Source organism: Nothobranchius furzeri, chromosome 19 (genome assembly GCF_043380555.1).
Source record: "Nothobranchius furzeri strain GRZ-AD chromosome 19, NfurGRZ-RIMD1, whole genome shotgun sequence".
Classification (NCBI taxonomy): Eukaryota; Metazoa; Chordata; class Actinopteri; order Cyprinodontiformes; family Nothobranchiidae; genus Nothobranchius; species Nothobranchius furzeri.
Window position 1 is genome coordinate 2,425,810 of NC_091759.1, and position 23,970 is coordinate 2,449,779.

General features: G+C 42.2%; 1 protein-coding gene across 1 annotated transcript in view; it reads right to left on the reverse strand.

The window, feature by feature from the left end:
• Positions 1–22,975, reverse strand: part of LOC139061593 (CUB and sushi domain-containing protein 3-like) — a 232,865-nt gene extending 209,890 nt beyond the window's left edge. Inside the window, exons 1-3 of the mRNA XM_070547722.1 lie at positions 22,963–22,975; positions 22,037–22,201; positions 21,776–21,839 (exon numbers count right to left, since the gene is read on the reverse strand). Coding sequence (XP_070403823.1) covers positions 21,776–21,839; positions 22,037–22,201; positions 22,963–22,975 — 242 coding nt within the window. The remainder of the gene's footprint in view (positions 1–21,775; positions 21,840–22,036; positions 22,202–22,962) is intronic.
• Between the last annotated feature and the right edge of the window lie 995 nt (positions 22,976–23,970).

The window sequence follows — 23,970 nt, forward strand, 5'->3', positions numbered from 1 at the left end:
AAATAAAGGCTATTTGGAGGTGACTGACTCTTTAAAGTGCTTTATGGAAGAAGAAAAAAGGTGAAAAGTTGCTCTACACTAGAGTTATTTGTGCTGTAAACTTTAAAGGAGCATGTTCACCAGCTCTGTGATGTCAGGCTGAAACATTGTGTTCCTAAATTTATCATTCTAGACAGAAGGGAACAGTGAAAAACAACAAAGCAACCCGAAAACCCACAAAAGGCTTCCCATGTTTCACGTCGAGTTAAAAATATTGTAGTAAAATCGAAACAAGATGGAAGGAGCCCCAAAATTTACCTGTGTGTGTGTGTGTGTGTGTGTGTGTGTGTGTGTGTGTGTGTGTGTGTGTGTGTTGTATGGAGAAAGATCAAGTAGAGTTGCCAAAAGAAGCAAGAGAATATAATTGATTAAATACGCAAGACCAAAAGACCATCTCTGCTGTTCTCCGTTGCTCTGCCTACCGTCCTGCCATCCATTGTCTCCTACAGCAAAAATACAAACCAGCTAGCTCTCTGAGAATGGAGGGAGGAGAGGAGAGTGAGGAGGAAATAAAGAAGCGCGGGGTCTAAAGGAGGCAAGGCAAGCGATCAATGAAGCTTAGACATTGAGACACTGGAGGGAGAGAGTGCTGGAGGTTGTGAGCTGAGGAGAAAGGAGGCAGAGGCTGACAGAGGTACATCACTTTATCTGCTGGCTTTTTAATTATTCATCTGAGCGTTTCAGTGGAATGAAAGCACACGACACACAGAAGCTGTGTGCCAGAGCCGTTCACAGTGTGGGCAATTTATTAATAAAACATGTAAAGAAGAATTAAAGTGAAAAAGTCATTTTCTGCCATGCTGAACACAGGGCAGTAAACGTATTATCATATAAGGAAAAATGATTTTCCCTTTTTACAGTTTATTTACAGCAACTGCATGTATTTTATTAAGAATACAGGAAATAACAGACAGAACATTTGTTCTCATTGGCTATGTTGGTCTTTTGGGTCACCAGCTACAACGATGTTCTGCTGAGCTGTGGTAACCTCATGGAGGGTGCCGTCGGCTTGAACACTGCTGCTAACCACTTAATCATTCTCCCTCTCCTGATAATAACATTTTACTTCCTTTGACGTTGGATGTGCTACTGCTAGTTTACCCGTTTAATTATAGATTCACTAGGATAAATACAATAAAGTTTGTCTCTAACTAGATAAGATATTTACTAAGAAATCACAATGTAACCATAGAATTAGGGATGACAATATATCGGCATCAATATCAGTATTGGCCGATGTTGGTCCTTTTTTTTAACATATTGGTATCGACCTGATAAAAAAAACCAGGCCGATATTATCAACTAGGGCCTGCACGACTTTATTATTTTTTTAAGTCGACAGTCAAGTAATGAAAGTCGAGTCGACTTCGACTAGTCGTTGACAAATCATCGTCATGACCGCCCCAGCTGTTCCCCAAATTTGGTGCGAGGAGGAAAGTAAAGGGGGTGGGGGTGGGAATCCAGCCGTTTGAGTTTTAAACGGCTGATGCTTCCCAGAAACGGGAATGAGCGAGAGGACGAGTGCAGCTGAATGCAAACATAGATGGTCGCAGGGTTCGCACGTGTGTCGGCGTGCATATGCAAGCTCTGGTGAGCGAGTGCATCTGTTCTTTAAGGGTTTGCATCGTAAACCAATCAGAAGCTTGGAGAGAAAAACAGTTTTAATGTTTGCACACAAAAAAAAAAAGGAAGTGGAAAAAAAATGGCTGCCCTAATTTATCTTGGAGACGATTGTCCTCCTGCCGAGAGCTTTCCTGGTGGAGGACAACCCCACCTGGAGGTTGTGAACTCTGATCGACCCCGTTTGATTGGGTGCAGGCCGAAACACACACACACACACACACACACACACACACACACACACACACACACACGAAATGAGAGAAGAGGGGTGGGAGAAAAACAGCGTCATTAAGCTGTGAGTGATGAGTGGCAGCCATGGGTGACATCCTCCCCTCTTTCTCTCCCCCCCCCCCCCCTCCATTGCTTTGATACTTTTCACTCCCACTTTATTCACCCCCTCACTCCATCCCTCAACCCATCAACTCATTTCTTTCACTCCTCTGTTGCTTTGCCTCCTCGTTCTCCACTCTCTCATTCCTCCCTCTTTTGCACCCGGTTTCTTTCTTTCTTCTTCTTTTTTGGTCTGCTGTCAGTCTCCTTTTCTTCCGCTCTCGTACACCCCATCCTTCTAGTGCTTCTTTTTCTATCTCACACAATGGTGCTTTGCTCGGCCCTATCTGGCTCTCTGGACTCGGTCCTGCAGACGCTCGGCTCCTCCGTCCAGAACTGATCCCAAATAACTGGAGCAGCAGGGCACATTCAAGCCCGTTCCGTCGGCAACGACTGTCAGAAAACAACATTTAATAAAATATTCAAGTTTTTTTTTAGAAATGTTATAATTTTGTAATGATTTAGATCAGAAATACCCCAACAATCAGGTCTATACTGGGACCAGTCCTTGGATCCTTTCCCACCAGGCCCCACAGAATACAAGTAAAGTATTATTACATTTTCCTCATAAGTTCATGAATTCTTTGTAAGGTTATTTACTTAAATTGTATTTTGCTAGAAGCATGATTAGCCCCGCCCTCCACTACTCTGTAAAACTCTCTTGTATCACTTGCAAGTCGCTTTGGACAAAAGCGTCTGCTAAATGCATAAACATAAACATAAAACTGATCTGTGATGCAAAAATTTGACCTAATGTATTGTTCCAGCACTGACATTAAGTGTGCAAAATTCAGAACGTGCAGAACAAACTAAAAAAATCTCTGATGAAAAAATAAAAAGTGCTTTCTTTAAGTCATGTTAGGATTTAGATGAGAACACAGCAAATATCAGCAAATGTAGAGTAAAATCAATCTGACCTTTTCTCAGAGCCTCCAGATTCTGTTCCAGAATTCCATATTTTTTTAAATCAAAAGTCGTTTATTTTGGAAAACAAAACCGTCCCAAAAAAACTGAAATTGAGACAGCGTCTAACAAAAGAATAAAATGGATTACATTCGGCCCTACAATAATGTAAAATCAATGATTCGACTCATTTGGTTCAAATTAAAAGATCCTCCCAGCTACTCAAAACTTTTTCTGCAAAGCCCGTGTGTCTCCCAGCCCTCAGCGAGAGGCGAGGAGTGTTATCCATCCTCTATCTTTGCACGTCTTTGACATCACTGTCAGATTCATCACCCAGAGGCATCTTAGGAGCACGACTCCCATATCGCAGCAGAGAAAGCAGCACCAAAAGCGGGAATAACCTCGCCGAAATGGCTTTTAATCTACGGGGCGCTGACTGTAAAAGTAATGCACAAAAAATAAGCTTCACGTCGTTTAGCTAAAAGTGAAAATGTAGATATGAATGTGGCACGGTTTAGCTAAATATTTAGCTACTTTGCAAACTGATGCAATGGAAGTAGGTCTACAATTAAAGCTGGGTGAAGAGATCCCCTACCTAACTAACATCTCTGAGAAGAGCTCGGCAGATATTGTTTATTTATTTATTTATTTTTGTCAATACCAAAATTGTGGGATCATGGTCTGATTTGTGTTGCCAGTATTTAATATCTAGACGTTTTCCACCTTATTTTCATGCTAAAATGTCACTCATAACATCAGTAATCATAAGGTTGCAGGTTCGATCCCAGATCCGACCAGAGAATGCAGCCGTTGTCTCTTTGGGCAAGGCACTTAAGCTGCCTTGCCTGCCAGTGGCGCCAGTGTTCATAGACCGCACCTCTGTCAGTGTGCCCCAGGGCAGCTGTGGCTACAATGTAGCTCATCATCACCAGCGTGTGAATGACTGATTTTGTTGTAGAGTGCCTTGGGGGGTTGTAGACCCCTAAGAAGACGCAATACAAGCACAGGCCGTTTACAGAACACTGACACTGAATTTGTTTTTGAACCAGCTGTGAGATCTTAATTCTGTGCACGGCTCAGTGTTGAAATCAGACATCTAATTAAAGTTAATCAGTAAACTGACCAAGTATTAAATATTCAAAACTGGTCAATAAACATAAATTATTGTTAAAGTTATTATGAGGATCAGCACCTCCAAATCTGAGACCATGGTTCTCGACCGGAAAAGGGTGGCTTGCCAACTCCGGGTCGGGGGAGAGGTCCTACCTCAAGTGGAGGAGTTTTAAGTATCTCTGGGTCTTGTTCACGAGTGAGGGTAGGAGGGATCGGGAGATCGACAGGCGGATTGGTTCGGCGTCTGCAGTGATGCGGACACTGAGCCGATCTGTTGTGGTGAAGAGGGAGCTGAGCCAGAAAGCCAGGCTCTCGATTTACCGGTCGATCTACGTCCCAATCCTCACCTATGGTCATGCTCATGAGCTTTGGGTAATGACCGAAAGAACGAGATCGCGGATACAAGCGGCCGAAATGAGTTTCCTCCGTAGGGTGGCCGGGCTCAGCCTTAGAGATAGGGTGAGGAGCTCGGACATTCAGGTGGGACTCGGAGTAGAACCGCTGCTCCTCCGGATCGAACGGAGCCAGTTGAGGTGGTTTGGGCATCTGGTCAGGATGCCTCCTGGACGCCTTCCTGGGGAGGTGTTTCGGGCATGTCCTGCCGGCAGGAGGCCCCCGGGTCGACCCAGGACACGTTGGAGAGGTTACATCTCCAATTTGGTCCGGGAACGCCTTGGGGTCCTGCCGGAGGAACTGGTGGAGGTGACCGGGGAGAGGAGGATCTGGAGCTCCCTAGATGCTGCCCCCGCGACCCGGACCCGGATAAGCGGAGGAAGACGACCTTAAAGTTATTTAAAATACAAACACAGATATATCGATAGGCTGGTATATCGAACCTGTTTGTTTGTCTTAACAAGAATCTGCTGACAGGATCATTAGTGGCCGAAGGGACTTCCATGATCTCACCTTTAAAGACACTCTGGCACCTTCAATAGGACTTTTTGAATGCAGCTTTTAAAATTTGCACACTATCTAAATATTTAGGTTAAACATACCACATTTATATAGATTTTAACAATTAATTGTACCGGTGTATATATATGGAATTTTTTAATTACATTTAAATAGAAAATAGAATTTTTTAAAATGTGCTGCGAAATTTACTTACAAAATTCAGTGCCTAATATTAAAGGTGTGGAACACTGAAAAACCATTTTTTGATGATTATTTCTGATTATAATCAGTCATTCTGAGTTTTGCATGCAGGCTGAACATTAAAAATAGTCTCCTACACCTATCTCCTGCAGTAGCTTCTGATAGAAACTAGACGGTGAAACTCCAGGATTTGAAAATCCCGACAGATCTACGTCACGCTGTCACTTAACATTCATGGACTCATCCATCCTAACAGCAGAGAACGTCTTGGCTAGTAAAAGCTAACTGTTAGCATTAGCACCTTCACCACATTGCATAACTCCTCCAGGCTTGTGTTATTTGTGGAGACGAAGCATCAACATTGCAAAGCAAACAGAGTCAGTAATAGTCACGTTGCTGTTATCCAATCAGAAGTGAGATGTCCAAATATCAGGAAAGACTCCAAATCCTGCCGTCTGAGGCTTTTTTATCCTTCAGCTGAATTCTCCGTGCCGATACAGAAACTTCTGGGCTTTTTTTCCCCAGAGTGCGATTTACAAGGCATTCATTTCTACCGGAGTCTACAGAAAATGTATTTATTAAACGAGTGTTCAACACTTGTAACCAGAATAAAAAAATTAAACAAAGAGAAAGATCTGTTTAGCGTCAAAACCCGAAGTTTTATTCTAAAGAAAGTAATTTTACTCTCGTATGGAGTAGCAAACCCCACCAACAGTAATTTTATTCATGCAGAAAAACAAAATAATACAATGTCAATTATTTTTTGCACTGTCATGTCAACAGCAGCCGTTGCTGCTTTAACGGGGGGACTCTATAAAATATTCATGGCTGCATGCACTTGCATTGCTGCAGCTTCTTTATTTTAGATGCTTTGAAAAACTGACTAAAATGAGCAGGAACTGCTAGAGCTTCATTCCTGTGGCGTTCCACATTCTAACCTGCTCATTTCTGTCCGTCTGCCCAACTTCATGTACTGAGTAGAGCAGAAAATCTAGCGAGGTGACGGGGTAATTGACTGAACTCGATAAACGTGACGTTAATCAGCACAAGCAATTCAGCTCCTTGATCTTGTTTAGTTTGACAAAGTTTAATTAAACATTCGTGACGTTCACAAAGCGCTCAGCTAAAAAAACACGTCTTCATTGCCTTGTCAAATATTATATTTAATTAACATTATTTCTACAGCAACTGCAGTCGTTTAAGGAGACCTTTCGAGTTAGTCAGTGTTCGTTTTCAGACAGGAACTAATCCAGGTGTTCCAGCTCCTGTTTCTCACACTGATAAGCTGCTATATTTTCAAAATAAAGCAAAGTGCAGACAAATCTATTCAACAGCTGTTCTTTGTACAAAATCAACTAGTTGTCTACATCCTGCTAAGATACCGGACATTTTTCCTTTTCGTTCAACAAACAAAAATAGAAAAGATGTTTTTATTTTAAATCAGTGGAGGTAAAATCAGACCTTTTCATAATAAAATACGGTTTTTCTCTTCTTACAGAAAGCAAAAGTCTAAATACAAAAGTGATATTATGTGTTGACTCTTCTAGACTCCTTATTTTTACATTTGCTGCTTTTTTCAAAGATTATGTTTAATTTAGAGCTTTACACAACTATTTAGGCACGAGTTGACAAATTTGAAAATGTTGATGAGAAAGTGAGAAGTTTTAATGTCCTATAAATTGAAGACAAATGATCTAGAAGACTCCCACCAGTATGAATGCTACTATTGAGCTTTCTTGATCTAAATATATACCGCTATCGGCCGAAAATAATGATAAGCCAATAATATCGGACATCCCTAATTGTAGTAATGGTAGGTATGTAATCTAATGTTTCTAATGTTAATGCTAACTTTAGCTACTGATCCATAAATGTGAACCACATGCGTCTTAACTTTAACATTAATTATACTCTATTTTATGAATTTTGTGTTACTCCATGCATTTAATGGGTGGAAATTTATGAAGTGGCACACCTGAGTGCAATATTGTGGCATATGTATCAATTATGGAAACCCAGTATCATTAGAAATCATTCCAACACTGTAAAAAAATAGCCGTGCATTTAACAGTGACACACCGTAAAACAATGACAGGAAAAACCTGTCATCTATAAAACTATTTAAAACTTTTGATTTCACGTGAAGTTGCCGTAAATAAATCAGTGAAAACAGTTGTTTGTACGTGTTTTCTTAGTAAAAAAAAACAACAACCACATAATTCTATTGTAAAACACCCTTGCGCCCTTTTTGTTAACGGAAAATTTCCTCATAGAGACAATGTATAGTTTTTACCATTAATGTCTGGAAATATCCATCAAAATGTTGATGAAAAAGAATTAAATGAAGCCCAGTTGTTAAAAAATATTGACGGCTTTGTGACAAGTAACCATAAAAGTCAGGTCTGAAATAAATGGGAGTGGGTCTGTCTCTGGGTGTCGCCATAGTAGATGCTATGTTTCCTTCTATGGGAGCCGATGAGGACAAAATGCATTTACTGATTAGTAACAAACATTTACAAACTTTTTCATCATTCTTAAATGTTGTTTTACACATTTACCTCTTCACTTGTTGCCAGTGATGAAAGGGAGTCTGATGCGCTTCTTATTTTGCTAAAGTTTGCACTCCCCAAGGCTTTTTGACCCTAATGGGCATCTGTTGAAAAGGTCTCACTCCAACACAGATATACTGCTTGCTTGCAACGATTTTGGTATCTACTGCCCCCATCGCCCCAAAAAATACACACTGTCACTTTAAAGTTTATAACGGTAAAAACTATGATTTTACATTTATTTATCACAAAAATAGGGTTTTAAATTGCTGGTAATGGTGTAAGGAGTTTACTTCCTGATTCCCAGAGCTGCTGTTCAATACCGATGTCATTACTGACTCGGCACTTTTGACTGCTATGATTTTCACACAAGTGCAGGTGAAAGACATGAACAGCATTTATAACTAGTTATGACCTTAATGGCAGGTTAATGGTTATTTCATTCTATGAATTGAACAGTGAAAGGTGATTGTGTGTAAGGAGGGAAATGTTTAAATTTTGTTTTTAGTAGAAAAAAATTGTTTTATTTTATAATTATGTTCAGGTAAATAAAAAAACATTATTTTTTTAAAGTAAAATACTGACTTCAGTACCAGTTTTAACTGTAAAAACAACAATAAAAACACTTTCTTACTGTTTAAAAAAACGTTTTGCCCATAATTTAATGGTACTATTCTGGCAACCCCAGCTGCCGGCGTTTTACTGTAAAATCTATGTTTTTTACAGTGCGGTTTCTAGTAAACAATTCAAAAATTTAACAAAATTCCCGATCTTACTTTGAAAACCGTTGCTTATGGTTTCCATTATTTTAAAAAGCGTATTGCCACTATGCAAACTCAGGGGCTCGACACACGGGAGGCGACAAACGACCACAATCAGCGAAATTTGTCGCTGTCGCTTTTATTGCCTGACACGCGGGAGGGGATCCGCGGCAGCGGCCAGTGGCAAAGCCGTTCTGTCCCAGGGCAAAATCGAAACTTCCGTTGTTTTGTTTGGCTGTGTCAGGTTGGAGGGAATTAAGGTTATTTAAGCTGTTCAGAGTTAAAAAAGTGGTAGATATAATGTTTCACAAGGTGCTGCTAGAGTTATGTGAAATCTTACTTCTGATTTTACTATGTAAAACATAATAATAATCAACTTCTCCTCCATGTTTGCTCTGAGATGTACGGAGCATCCGGTCCGCTCATTGGCCAGTGAATGAAACCTCCGTTGATTGGTCCTCGTCCCAGCGACAGCGATGAAAAGTTGAAAATATTTCAACTTTCTGGGATCGCGTCGCTGGGTTGCCTGTGCACGACACGTGCACGAGCGCAAAATTTCACACGCACGTTTTTCGCGTTTCGCTTGGTAGGAGGGAGACCCACGATTATCGCTTTGTCGCGCATGTCTCATTGAAAATGAATGGAGGAGAGGCGATGTCGCCTCCCGTGTGTCGAGCCCATCAGAGTAAATAAAGAGATGGTGGTACAGGATTTAGACTTCAATAAATATCACGTGTCCTCGTCTCAGTTTCATAAAACCTCAAAAATTCCATTTCCTGGCATTCCTTTGGTTCCAAAATTCTAAACAACTTTCTTTAAAAATGATCAAAACAAACTGAACAAATTAAAAAATGAAATATCTCATTAGCTCATAAGTCATATGTAAAACACATCAATCATTTTGTAACATTTGCAAAAGAGATTTCTGTCGTTAGAGCTAAGATAACTCCCTATTACTCCATGTTTAGCGAAGTGGTGGCCCTGTCAGAGACCCTTGAGAGGAAGGAGGCGAGAAGCAGATGGACCAGAAAGGGACAACAGGCCAACGTTTGGGTCATCACACTGAGACAGGTGATCAGAGACAAATGCTCAGGTGGACAGCCAGCCAACGAGCCGGATAGACTGTTGGTTTGATGAGAGCAGGGCACGGCGACGAAGAAGAGGCTTCCTGCTGTTCATTCAGAGACAGACGACTTAGAGGGTTGGGGCTGAGCTTATACCCCCTGTAGCGGCTCTGGAAAGATTTTAGAGGAATTTTCCGGGGCAACATGTGGTGTTGAATCCCCTTTCAACCAAGTTACACGATGACGCTGACGACGCTTAAGTGATTACGTTGTGTAACCCTGAGCAAACTGCGGTCAATGAGCGTCTTTCAAACTAGTCAGACAAAATCGAACAAAGCCGCACTAACAGAGCTCGCTTTGATTCTTTTCCTGAGCAACACGCTGAATGGACAAACTGTCTGCTAAATGGGAAAGGAAGCAGCTCCTGGAAAATATGCGACAGTCATGTGTTCAGACTTCAAACAACACAACTTTACTGATCTGTGACCTTTGAGATACTCCCAACTCTGAAGTGTGGCTGAAGTCAAACTATTTTAGGGAAAAAAAAAGAAAAAGTCCTGAAACACGAGCAAAAAACCAGTGGGTCTGAAAGAGGAGAGTATTACAGTTGCCTTTTTGCAGACGTCGAGTTCATGCTCTTGTAACCTGTTCACTGCCTCTTGAGCATCCGGCGAGAGGACGATAGATGAGGTTGAGAGACAGGGAGGAAGATGAAAGAAAATATGAGCAGGGTAGAGTAGAATTGAGTCAGTGAGATAGAGATTGATGACAGATAGGAAGATAAGAGAGAGCTTACGAAGGGTAGAGAGGAGGTTAGTAATCCCCCCCAAAAATACGAGCAAGAGGAAGAGCGGTAGAGGAAGTGGGATGAGACAGATGAGGAAGTAGAGGAGATGGTACGGTACAACCTTCCCTCGTGTCCTCTCTCAAGGACATAATGTCATCTAACTGTATCTACTCCTGGATGGCTTATCTGTAGTAAACTAGTGTCACAAACATATAATCATTGCGTCTCAGTCCACTTTATCGGTTAAACAATCCTTTGGGGATGAAAATCTTTGCTCCCTGACTTCTGCCCACTTGTATGGATGTTCTAAAGCCACAAAAACAAACACCCGTAGTACCCATCACCGTCTGTTTCAGGCCAACATGCCCTACGTGCAGTGTTGCGAAGAGAATTTAGCACAAGCTAAAGTGCGTGAGATCAAAACTGAACTGATGGGTATGGAAAAGTTTTACCTGATCAGACAGAAGAGTACACAATCCACTGGAGAGAATGACTGATTCTGCAGTTGTAAAGAAATAACTACTTGTTTGTTTAGCCCACAAAGTCGATTAGCACCCGTCATTGAAGCATGAAGTGTACCAATGTCAATCAATGACAACAAAAGAGCTCTAACAACTATTTTAACGTTACAGTTTTTACTTCTCATGACAATTATGTCAAGAACCATACCTAGAAACACCAGAGATTACCTCAAGGCCTCTTAGCTGTTTTGAGTTTATATAATTTCAGTCATTACTCTGTTAGTATGGAGCTTTTTTGTTCAATGCACAATTAACTTTTATTTTACAGAATATATAAGATTATTTAGTTGTCTTAGTACGGTAATAAGTTCAAACTGCAGTAAATATAGGGATGGGTACCTTTGACATTTGAGTCGATTCGGTACTAATTCCCGGTACCTACAAATCGATACCGGTACTTAGCGGTACCAATTTTCGATACTTTTGAGTGTTTAATATTTTTAATTCTCTTTTATAATTAAATATATATTTTTCTCAATATATAACCATATTTGATAAATATCACGATAAACAACATACAACTGTTTGTATTTTAACATCGTCCTTGTAGTTTTATAAGCTGATAATTAAACTGAAGAAAACATGTTTACTGTGAACTAAATTTACTGTGTATCTTCATTCCTTTTGCCGTCTTTTTTCAATTGATTTTTCCTACTGGGAAGTTAGAATTTCCGAGGAGAAAGCGAATGCACCCTTAGGTGATAACAACGGTGGCAATGGAAGCTAACATCAAGCTAACGTTATCTTGAACAGTTTATTTAACTGCTGGAGCAGATTTAAACGATGCTGCCTCACACTTAAATCGTTGTCACTGGTTTCATCTTCACCCAATCACCCGTCGCATTTAGTAAAGTGAAGCCAAACTTTAGAGCGCGTTCATGTTCTTCTAGTCGGAATTTCGGAGTTCCGAGGAGAAAGCGAACGCACCATTAGTGAAACGGAAGCTAACAAATCAAGCTAACGTTATCTCAAACATTTTATTTACCTACCGGAGCTGCTCTGTTTACAACTCGCTCGCAGCGACCGATGACATTACGCTCTTGCGCATGCGCAGCTGTCTAGGCAAGTTCTCGTTGTGAAGGACGGGTACCGAAACGAGGCACTGTTTCAAATTAAGTGAATCGGTGCTCGGTCGGTACTGTAGAATTCGGTCGGTACCTTAAAAAGTACCGAATTTGGTACCCATCCCCAATTAAATATGACTGAAAATTTGTATTTGTTGGCTTAAAAATTTGAGAATTTTTCAAAAGGCCTGAAAATCCAATGTATGAATTTTTACTATTACAACTAGAACCTTCCCCCCAGAACAAATGGGTCTCCACACATGGACCCCAACTCATCCAGACATCCTATTACTGGGATTACTTGCATAATTTATCGCCAACACGTTAAAGTGGTCAATCGGCTTTGAGCTTGCATGAAAAAAATTGCTGTAAACTCTGATAACAACAACCTAACATTCAGAGATTTAACTCATCCGCTGCCAGCGTTTCTCACCGTTTCTACAGTTTTTTAAGAGTCACAGAACGTTGCGCGCTAGGATGATGTCGACTCCAAAACAACCAAAACAAAGCGGAGACTCACATCAGGAAGTGTTTCGAGCGTTATCCGTTCTTTCGTAATCTGTTGTGGAATTGTGATCGGCAGACGCTTTTCCGGTTCGCGCCTCACTTTTTTTTTTTACGGAAACGGCCCAAAACGATCCCCTAACACATGGGTGTTCTGCTTCCTGATCATGTGACGTGTGACGTATGCGGAGGAAGATCGGCTTTAGAGCTGAGATGTTTGTTCTCTCAGCGTGGGAGCTCGCTCCGATGCCCAAACAGTAAAAAAAATGCAAATGACGACTTTAGTCGTCATTGACAGTGAATGAGTTAAATGTGCAACCAAGGCAATCTACATTGATCTACGGCAATATACTGTGAGCCTTTATCCTAGTTTACATGTATGTTAGAAATACGCAATAGCCGAAGGAATGGACAACAAAGCTGCAGCACAGCTGATTTGGTATGTACTTTACTGTTCGATGGTGTTACACGTATTACATCGTGGAGATGATATTTTCAGAAGACTACTTCTTCTGGTAGGCGAGTGTCAAACTGATAACCCCTCGACAGAGCCATTTACATGTAAAGAAAGTCGGTTTCCAACCACATTATCTGGTTACTTCAGCTCGGATAGAATCGGTTCACCTTCAGCCACGCTAATGTGTCGGTCAAGTCAGAAAAGCCACACAGATCTTCTTGAAAGAAAACGGCATTTATGGAATCATTCACCTTGGCATGTGACCGTGGAAGGCTGTTGTTGATTAGCATCTAGGAGAGAGCAGAGCACGTCTAGCCAGCATTAGCTAGAAGCTAATAGCAGAAGCTAGCACTAGCAACTCCACAACATGGCAGAACTTACTGAGGCTTGTGTTATTTGTGGAGATAAAACATCAACGTTGCAAAGCGAACTGAGGCAGGGGAAGAGATGCGTTTTTGTTAGCCAATCAGAAGCGAGATGTTTGTATATCATGAATACTACCTCCGCTCCGCTGCGGTCCGCCCCCGCCTTCCGCAGCCGCTCGCTTCCGAACTCAATTTTTACTGGTACGCGCTCTACAACGGCTCCGCTCCAGTGCGGAGACCTGAGGGGGCAAACAGGCATGCGCGGGATTTTCAAGATCTTGCGATACAGTCCGAGCAATAAACGCGGAAGTTAGATCCAAACACCCGTTGTGTGGGAGAAACATCGGCATGAGCTGTTTAATCTGTCCATCATTTGTGTTGAGAGATCAGCAGTGTTTGGATCAACAAAGTGTGACTACTTTGATAGTGGAAACTGTATTTATGGCTTACTTTTGTGCATTTAAACTTCAGCCGTCATTGATAGTTGTTAAAAGTTGTTAAACCTGTGCATTTGAAACAAAAAACGCCTTTTGTTTATCGATTTATTGTGAAAAACGGAAATTGTGCTTGCTCCTTTTCCTGTTGGGCCGTTGTGATTTCTGTCCATTTACTGCGGAGGTGCTCCGGCGTCCGGCGAAAATAGGATCGATTCTATTTTTGCCGGACGCCAGAACAGAGGGCGGCGCACGGCGCCGCACTGCCGGAGCACGGCCGCAGTAGTGGAATTGCTCTGATTGACTACAACGGGACCGATTTTGCTCCGGCGTTCGTGTCGGAGCGGAGGTAGTGGAATTTGGGGGTAAATGTTTAAATCGTGCAGTTTTCTGCCCCCGCTCCTCCAACTAGCTTCTTCTTCCTGAAACAAGAGTGTGAGAGCTTGTTTTCACTTAAAAAGACTCACGAGACATTCATTCATAGAGATCACAGCACATGTACTGAAGTAACAAGTGAATGACTCCTTTAAATGGGTAAACTCGTGCTTTAGTATCAATAACTCAATTGTCTTTGTGTTCCCCTCCACCTGTGAGGTTAAACTACATCCACCTGGCAACATCAGGTGTGTGCGCTGAGCGGAGCACAGGGACATAAGATCAGCAGCTACACCCCGGCATAAATCAATGGACTAATTGCTAATACACTAGTTATTGATTAGTGTGCCCGGCGTGCACTCATTTTCTGGGGCGACTGGCAAAGTGCTAATGTAATGACAAGGGTAAAGTGCTATTTCTCAAAAAGGCGCACAGACAGACAGCTGGGCAGGGAAAAAATGACTACAGGGCCTCTGCAGTAATTCTTAATTGACACCTGTCAGAGCGACGGCCGCTGTCACAGCTGCTGCAGGCGAGCGTCTCCCCAAGTCTTGTTCATCTGTCACTTTTAATACCTTTCCTTCACAGCTCCCTCTGTTGTTTTCTGCACCTCACCGGCACCTGCTTGCACCCGCCCTGCTGCACTCCAGATGTTCAAGACTGGTTAACAGAAGTAACACAACTTCAAGGCCAAACAGCACGGGGCGTCCGGTGGCAGCGCAGCCGCAACACCGCCGTTAGGGGTGATTAGTCTCCTGATCGGAGGCCATTTTTCACACTGTCATTTCAGCCAAGCATTTAGAGTCGTCTGGAGTGTTTTTGAGGCTGCTGCATTTCTCAGAAGGTCAAACAACTGAGCCCAGCAGACAACAAGTCGACGTGGGGCAGAGCGTCAGTCATTCAGGAGCAAACGCGATACTTATGGTGTTGTGACACACACTTGTGTTAAAACCACACACACACACACACACACACACACACACACACACACACACACACACACACACACACACACACACACACACACACATCATTCCCCTCTCTTTCACAGACTCACATTCAGCCTAAGTTCATGTGTAAGTGGCTTTGCACGTATCGTGTTTTTTCCTGGAATCTTCACTTTTACAGCCTGATCTTCGTATTTCTTGAGTTTTTTGGATGGGGAGACCTTTTCACATTGTGCACATTTATGTCAACTCTTTTCTTCTTTACATCTCTTCACTACGACGTTTCAACTCCTTCTCCTAACTAGGGATGGGTACCTTTGACATTTGAATCGATCTGGTACTAATTCCCGGTACCTAGGAATCGATACCGGTACTTAACGGTACCAATTTTCGATACTTTTGAGTGTTTATTATTTGAATTCTCTTTTATAATTAAATATATATTTTTCTCAATATATAACCATATTTGATAAATATCACGATAAATAACATTCAACTGTTTGTATTTTAACATCGTCCTTGTAGTTTTATAAGTTGATAATTAAACTGAAGCAAACGTCTTTACTGTGAACTAAATTTACTGTGTATCTTCATTCCTTTTGCCGCCCTTTTTCATTTGATTTTTCCTACTGGGAAGTTAGAATTTCCGAGGAGAAATCGAACGCACCATTAGCTGATAACAACGGTGGCAAGGAAGCTAACATATCAAGCTAACGTTATCTTAAACAGTCTATTTAGCTGCTGGAGCAGATTAAAACGATGATGCCTCACACTTAGATTGTTGTCACTGGTTTCATCTTCACCCAATCACCCGCATTTAGTAAAGTGAAGCCAAACTTTAGAGCGCGTTCATGTTCTTCTAGTCGGGAATTCGGAGTTCCGAGGAGAAAGCGAACGCACCATTAGCGAAACGGAAGCTAACATATCAAGCTAACGTTATCTTAAACATTTTATTTACCTACCGGAGCAGATTAAGATGAGGATGTCTCACTTAGATCGTTGTCGCTGGTTTCATCATCACCCAGTTACCCATCACATTTAGTGAAGTGGACCCAAGCATTAGCCTGCGTTCTTTCTACCATGCTGCTCTGTTTACAACTCGCTCGCACCGAGCGACGACAAAACGCTCTTGCACATGTGCAGCTATCTTGGCAATTTCTTGTTATGAAGGACGGGTACCGAAACGAGGCACTGTTTGAAATGACGTGAATCGGTGCTCGGTCGGTACTATGGAATTCGGTCGGTACTTTAATAAGTACCGAATTCTGTACCCATCCCTACTCCTAACCCATCGAAAACCGATCATAACGGTTAAATTTGTCATAAATGAACCATCGTTGACTCACTGAGATCAGTTCAGCTTCTAGAGAATGATCTGATGTATGCTTTGAATTGAGATGCTTCAAGTATTATGTGCAAAATCTGCAAATTCACATTTTAGAGAGTATTGTCCAACCTGTGAGTCTGAGTCGAAGCTCCCTGCCCGCCGTTGCAGCAGCTCTATGAAGTATATTTCTATTTTTACTGCTGCTGCCATTATCCTGACTGTACGTTGTGGTATTTACTCTGCAGCTGATTTGAAATGTTTCCACGATCAAACGCAGGTGTGCAGAAAAACTCTGAGATAACAAATAAGTGCAGGCTGTAATTCTGACAGAAGACGCTGCTGAGTTTTATTTCTGTAAAAACGACCTTGTTTTTCCTCCTTTTCCTCTTCCTGTTTCTCAGCCGAGGCTCCTCTCGTTGTGCTTGAGTGAAAATCCAGGTTTTCCGGCTTCCTCTGAACCTCATTAAGCTCGGGGATAGTTTTACCTCGCGCCCGCAGCGCCGAACGCCTTTACATCTTCACCCGGCTGGCGCGCCTAATTCCCACATAGTTTCAGTTCGACCGTCTCTTTTCCATAAGAGCAGTCATCGATCTTCATTTGTCACTTAACCTCCACAACGACGAGGACTGAGAGTGGAGTTCTGTGTGTGTGTGTGTGCAGATTAGTGTGTGTGTCTTTGGTTTCCTGAAGGCCTCCTGGCTCCGACAGCACATGCAAATGAAACTACGGGTGTAGCAAATACATCCACTGACTTCTTCAGTCAATGTCACCTGTTAATGACACTTTACATGTGCGACAGTATCACCAGATCAGAATATTTCACGTTCCTGCACACACACACACACACACACACACACACGTCCTCAGCCTGCTCAGCCATGCACGGCGACACACACACTCCCATAAACACGCACGCACGCGTGCTCTGTTGTCATCTACACACTTTTAACTTCAAATAATATGTTTTCGCCTCACAGCGCCGCTTCACATCCTGACAAATGTCATTAAATTCTTTATCAGAAGCATCCCGATAAAACTAACATTAGGCCTCATCGCTCCTGCACGCTTCCTCTGTGACAGGTGCCGTGAGCTAAATTCCCGCAGAGGAACACAATGGCGAATAACAACAACAAAATGCATTAACGCTGCTCGACGAAGAACTTTGTTCCTGTTCTGTCAAACAAACCAGGAAGCTGTAAGCAGGAGGGAGATCAGAGGGAGAGAATTAGGAGCGTCTTTCACACGAAATGAAGGCCTCAACCACCGCGAGCTATTAAAGCAATCACCTCTACGGCTAATAGGAATGATGGTAAATAGAAAAAAAAAACACATATTTCTAAATGTCAAGTGACAAAACTTCCTGTTGTTGAGTTTACTCCGCAAGAACCGAGGTGGGGACACGAGAAGTGAGACGATTTCATCGAGGCAGCTTGCAGACGTGACACCTTGCTGAATTTGTCAGCAGTAATCTGCGGACCCGTCACTGATCTGTCAGCTACCTGGATAATTAGGGACCCCGGCTAATGATGCCGTCAGGATAAAGGGAGGCCCCACCCGCTCGCGTCGTAATTAAGAGACTCCTTCACGAGGCGGTGCGAGCAGCACGTTGGGAGAAGACGAAGGCAGCCACTGTCGTCGGTGGAGAAACACCAGGAAGAGAAACGCAGCCCTAATTTCTCTTAACAGGCGCCGAGCTAAAGACAGATCGTTAGTAGGTGTGCACAGTCCTTTTCTTAACTCTACATTTTGATTGTCATCATTGCAAACAAAGATTCTAATGTCTCACACCTCAAAAAGTACATTTCAGCAAATGATGAACAGAATCCTGCACAGTGGTGTGCACGATTACGTACCCCCATGCTGATCCATCCCCCAGAACAGCTGAGTTCCTGGGGGTTCTTAAACCTTCTCAACTCTCCTGTAGAACAAAGTGAACAGTCTAATCACACGTTGAATGATTAGCTGACAGATTCATTACTTAGAGTGACGGTGTTTGATTTAAGTTGCTGCAGTTGGCAAACTAAAAGCAGCGCCGCCAGCGGCGTCGTTCATTCCCCGACAGCAATCAGAGCCGTGACCTCAGCGAAGCGGAGTTATGGCTGCTTCGTGTATCCTCTCCCATCTGCTAATTAAACTGCTGTAATTACTGATTATCTGGCTGTAACGCACTATGTCCTCATATTTAAACATGATGTTGCAAGACTGTGGAAGGAAACTGAATCCTGTAAACAATGCTAACAGCGGGTGTTCGTGGATTGTAACAATGAGAGCTATTAACCTTCATAATGTTTAGCTAGCATGTGGAGCTAGCATCGCAAACGATGAAAACTGACATTAAATTAGAAAAATTTGCCCTTGAAATGTTGAAAATACTTATTGAAATGACCTTAAAGGTCTTTATGGCCAGGTCAATCCTGAAGATGTTTGCTCTAAAGTTGGTCATAGTACACTGTGACCAGTTTGAGTACACATAATCAGAGCATAAACCGTACATCAGTGATGGAATGTAACAAATGTAGTACATGCACTTAAGTAAAGTAAAAGTACAAAGTACAAGTGTTTTGTTACTGTACTTAAGTACAAAATTTCTATATCTGTACTTAAGTAATTTTCTTGAGTCCTACTTTTCACCTTTATTCTGCACTTTCTACTTCCCTATATTTTCTATAAGGGTTCAAAAGTAAAAGTACTTTCATTTGCGTTCTGTCCAGCCCCCACCCCGTCGTTGCATGCTTCTTTGTCTGCACCAGACTGTACAAAGTAATAGTATTTTACTTTACGCTTAGGCCCCTCTCCCAGTCCGACATCACACTTCTACTCATATTTAAATGTTGAATACTTGTACTTTTTAACTTTTAGGTACATTTGAAAATGCATACTTGTATACTTTTGCGTATGTCAAAATTTTCTTTTCTTTTGCTTTTACTTAAAAAATGTTTACCCCAATTCTGTACTTTTACTTAAGTAGTTTTACCCATTTATCTGTACTTTTACTTAAGTAGTTTTACCCATTTATCTGTACTTTTACTTAAGTAATCTTTGACCCTTCTATTGTATTTTAACTTGAGTAATTTTTACCCTTTTATGTACACTCAAATACTTTTTACCTTCATCTATACTTTTACTTAAATAATCTTTTACCTCTCTATCTGTACTTTTACGCAAATAAAACAAAGTAAGTACTTCTCTCCCCACAGCCGTCAACACTTTCCTGTTCTGGTGGTTTATCCCAAACTGTGAAGGTCATCGTGAAGCCTGCAGCTCTGATTCACTAGTTTCCTGCCTTTTTTGGTTCATTTTGTTACCTGAGATCGTTAAGTTGTTTATCTGTCATTAATTACTCGAGTGCATCACGGCAAACGCAGACTGAAAATGAAAAAAGGCGATGGAAATGACAACAAACGACTGCAGTAAAAAGTCTCTGCTGCTCAAATTGCACTGCGCTGAATCTAACTGCCAAAACTAACAGATGCAGTAATGCAGTTCCAAATGAGAGAACACTGATGTATTGTCACTGGTCATAAAGTAGATAGGGTACAGCGCCATTACAGGGTCTAAAATCATCACTGTGACTGATGAAACGCAGCCCAGTTGAAATGGCACACAAAGGCCTATTGAAAGCTCTTCTCCCCTCTGAGGTGCAGATGCAATGTTTAGTTTTAGTGCCGCTCCAAAGTGACAAATCTGGCTTGTGGAAATATCTGCTGGTGCGTTGTAAAAATAGCCACTCAGAAGGTGTGGAAGCAGCTTTGCACGCACGAGAGTGGGGTGTAAAGTTTTGTTTTGACCATATGTTAACAGAGCCTGCCAAGTTGGGATTGACCCTTGCTGGTCGTGAAGCATGCGTCTGTCAGGAAAAAAGACAATTTGATCAATATTCCAACCCAAACTGGGGTCCACCCTCAGAGCTCGGACTGGAAAACAAAAACAGACGTAAAACACACGCTGAAAAAACTCATTTTCACTGCACGGCCTTGTTCTTCAAACACGTTCCTCTCCATCCATCAGCAAAGCCTCGCGTCAATTAGAAATTACAGCCCCACCGAGTTCAAAGTCTCCCCGTCACAACCTTGATTAAGTCTGCTTAACCTCACATTTCCAGCGCCTGCTTAACATTCTACAGCTGTTTCATTCAGCTTTGGTCATTACTGCACCAACTTCAAAGGCTCCTCTTCCTCGTCACTTGGAAGTTCGCGTCAATCACACGTTTTTCTGTCCCGGGGGACATCGAATGGATTTGGACGAATTCGCTGGCTGACCAGTTTAATGTCCAGCGCAGACAAATCTGAACACACACACAAAAAAAAAAAAAAAAAAAAAAAAAGGGCTGAATCAGAATTTATAAAGTGGGAAAACTTTACAAACCTGATGTTATGCAATATAAAAAAATTGTGAATTTTTCACTAATTTAGCTATTTTATAATAAGGTTTCCCGCCTATAGCTTAATGCATGAGGACACTGTTTGCTAACACTTTACAATAAGGGTCCCTTTATGAACATCACTTAGTGCATTATTAAGCATGAATAAATATTGAATAAAGTATTAACAATTGCTGAATAGTAATGTTAATACTAAGTACTGCGTTACTAAGCAGACACCTCCCTGGTACTTTACCCTTAAGGACACTTAATAGTTAATATCAGAATGTTAATAAAGGCACCATTTGTTTATTAACGCTTAATAATGAAGTACTGTTAGTAAAGGGACCCTTACTTTAAAGTGCTTCCCACTTTTTATACCACATGTTTCAAAAAGTTGCATGAATACCACAAAAGAATAAAACTAGTAATACGATGAACTCTTTCTGGACCAGCTGGACATCCATGTGGAAACGTTTCCTGTCCCAGAGCTGATTATTAAACGCCAGTGTCTTTAAACTCAACAGTTGTTGTTTTAAATGTCTTTTAGAGCAAATTTTTGTCCGTTTGCCGTTTTTTTAGTGTGAAATTTGCGCCAACAACCAGAGTTTCTCTACTTCCTGCTCCTGAAAGAGAACACAGAGGTCAGATGGAGGGAGACACCAAGTGACCATTGGCTCTCCTGCACCCCCCCCCCCCCCCCCAAGTATTTATCCGTCTTCTGAACTTTTTCTTTTAGTTTGTCTTTTCTTTGCTTCCTCATCAGGAGGGGCAGATTACAAAAGGGTTCTCCCCTTTGATGGGGGGGGGGGGTGTCAGCCGTCTGACGCATGCGTGCCTCGCGGTGACTGATTTACTGATGTTTATCAGGAATGAATAGATCAAAGACGCTCGCATGACAGGCGATCAATCAAGCATCAAATCCAGGATGACGTTCCCGAGGCGGAACACAAGATGGAGACTTTTCTTTATTTTCTCTAAAACATCAAACAGCTTTTGGATTTTTAATAAGATTTTTTGTTTGAAGAACTTTAAAAAATGAGCATGCAGCAGGAAAAGTTGCGCAGCTTCCCGAGTCTGAACTGGTAGTTGGATTTCTGACGCAAACTAGTTGAACTTGTGCGGATGGGCGGCGGAGCGTCGGGCCGGGGCTTACCTGCTGACCGCCGCGGCGCTTGCTGCTTTCTCCTCGGCATGCTGCTGCAGGATTTTCCGCTTGACTTTTCATGCAGAGACCAAAACAGCGGCCAAGCTGGGGACGAAACCGGTGCAACGATGACGAGGAGGAAGAGGAGGTGAAAACAAAACCATCAGCTCTTCTTTCCTTAAAGAGTAGATCCTTCTCTTTTTCAGCAGTCTGGTTTATTATAGCAGGAGCGTCCGATTGTTTCTTTATTCTAAGGAACTTTCTTCCCACCTCGAGGAGACAAGTCCTCCCGGGTTCTGTTTTTATTTCTCCGTTTTAAAAACAAAAACCTCCGTTTCCACGCCTCGACGGGACTATCGCAGATCTCCGGTGTGGCGGAGAAGTGGAGCTCATAGTCGCGCGGTTTGGGTGGAGAGGAGTCCGATGCCAGCTCCGCTGAGAAGAAGGAAATCAGGAAGGGGTTGTGGATAGAGTGACACGTTAAAGCGGACTGTTGTCAGTCAGTCAAGCCAAAGAGAGATGAGACCGTTCACCCTCCTCCTCCTCCTCCTCTTCCTCCTCTCACCGCCCCCTCCTGGATAATAAAATACTCACAGAAACGCGTCAGGAACCTCCGACTGGCAGCACTTTCTCAGAAAGTCATCACAAAAGAAGCCAGGACAGTTAGAAAATATCTCAGTCTTCTTATTGTAAATAGATAAATAAAAATGTTGATGGTGAAGTTAATTAAAATTCCAAAGAGCGTCTCTGGATGAGGAGCGTTGCGCACATCCGCTGGATGCGCCGCGCGTTCAGACACTGACAGACATCCAGCTGCCTTTCCGGGGACTCTTTCTGTTCTTTATTTATTTTTTTTACTCCACTCCTCCCTCCAGCAAACGTCACCCTGACAGTCAGTCAGAGCCCACCTGTCAATCCGCAGCCTCTAATTGTTTGCCTTCTCATCCTCTCACTAAAGCGCGTGAAGACAAGATGCGTTTCAGAGTGAGGAAGAGGAGGAAGAGAGAGAAAGAAAAGGTGTGTGTGTGTGTGTGTGTGTGTGTGTGTGTGTGTGTGTGTGTGTGTGTGTGTGTGTGTGTGTGTGTGTGTGTGTGTGTGTGTGTGTGTGTGTGTGAGACCTCAAACTAAAGAATGAGATGTGCGACTAAAGTGTGTGTTTGTGCAGACATCTGTCAAATAAAACCTAATTTAGTTACCTTTTATGGACATGTTCCCATTTTTCCTTTGAGGAAACACCTACATAAACTTATTTCTTCATTGAATCAGTCAGAAAAAAAGCATAACTTAAAATAAGTGTCCAATCCCCACATTTCCGGTGCCTGACCCGTGCGTACTTTACGCATCAGACTGGTGCGCTTCTCCCGAGAGTTTAGCGCCCAAAAAGGAGGAGAAATCTGGATATTTTCGGTGACCTCTTTACTGGGACAAAGGAGGCTGCAGATCGATTCGCTACACCTTATTTAAGTGAGGCTTCTGGTGAAGGGGAGGGGCTCTGAATCCACTGGAGACCGCATTAATAGCCCTATACTCTCCATCCGAACTATTATAGCCGCATTTAGTGTTTATAAAGAGCGCAACTGGAATAATGTTGTCTGAAACGAAGCTGCAGGATGGTGATGGTGAGGAAAAAACGAGGGGGGGGGGGTATTTATTTCTATTTAATCACAACATAACTTGGATTTCTCCATCCTTTCTTGGATTTTCTTCATCCATCATCTCCAGAGAGGAAACTAAAACTTTCCACAGTTTTCCTGACTCTGGTGAGTTTCTGCATTTATTCCTGACAGGAAGAGAGAAGGCACAGGAGAGAGGATTTTCTTTTTTTTTTTAGGGGGAGGGGGGGTCTGCATGATGTCTTAAGTGGCAAAAAGAAAAATCCGAAGTACCGCCCCAACATCTGTCTGTCAAAGTGCTCTGCGTGCTGATTGATGGAGCAGACTTACGTCACTAACGTTTCCATCAAAGGTAAACCAGGTGCAGCTTTGTAGGTGAGATTCCAAATCATCAAACATTTCCTGAAAAACTAAATTATTCCATCTGGGTTGACGTTTAAATCACGCCATGGCGTTCATTAAAGGGAAAGAAGCTCGTTTGTAACGTTGAAGATAGAACAAGCGACTCAGGAATCTAACGAAAAGTTTAGGATTGTATTATAAAGGCAAAACACTTAATCCTGAGAGTGAAATAAGGGTCATGATAATCAT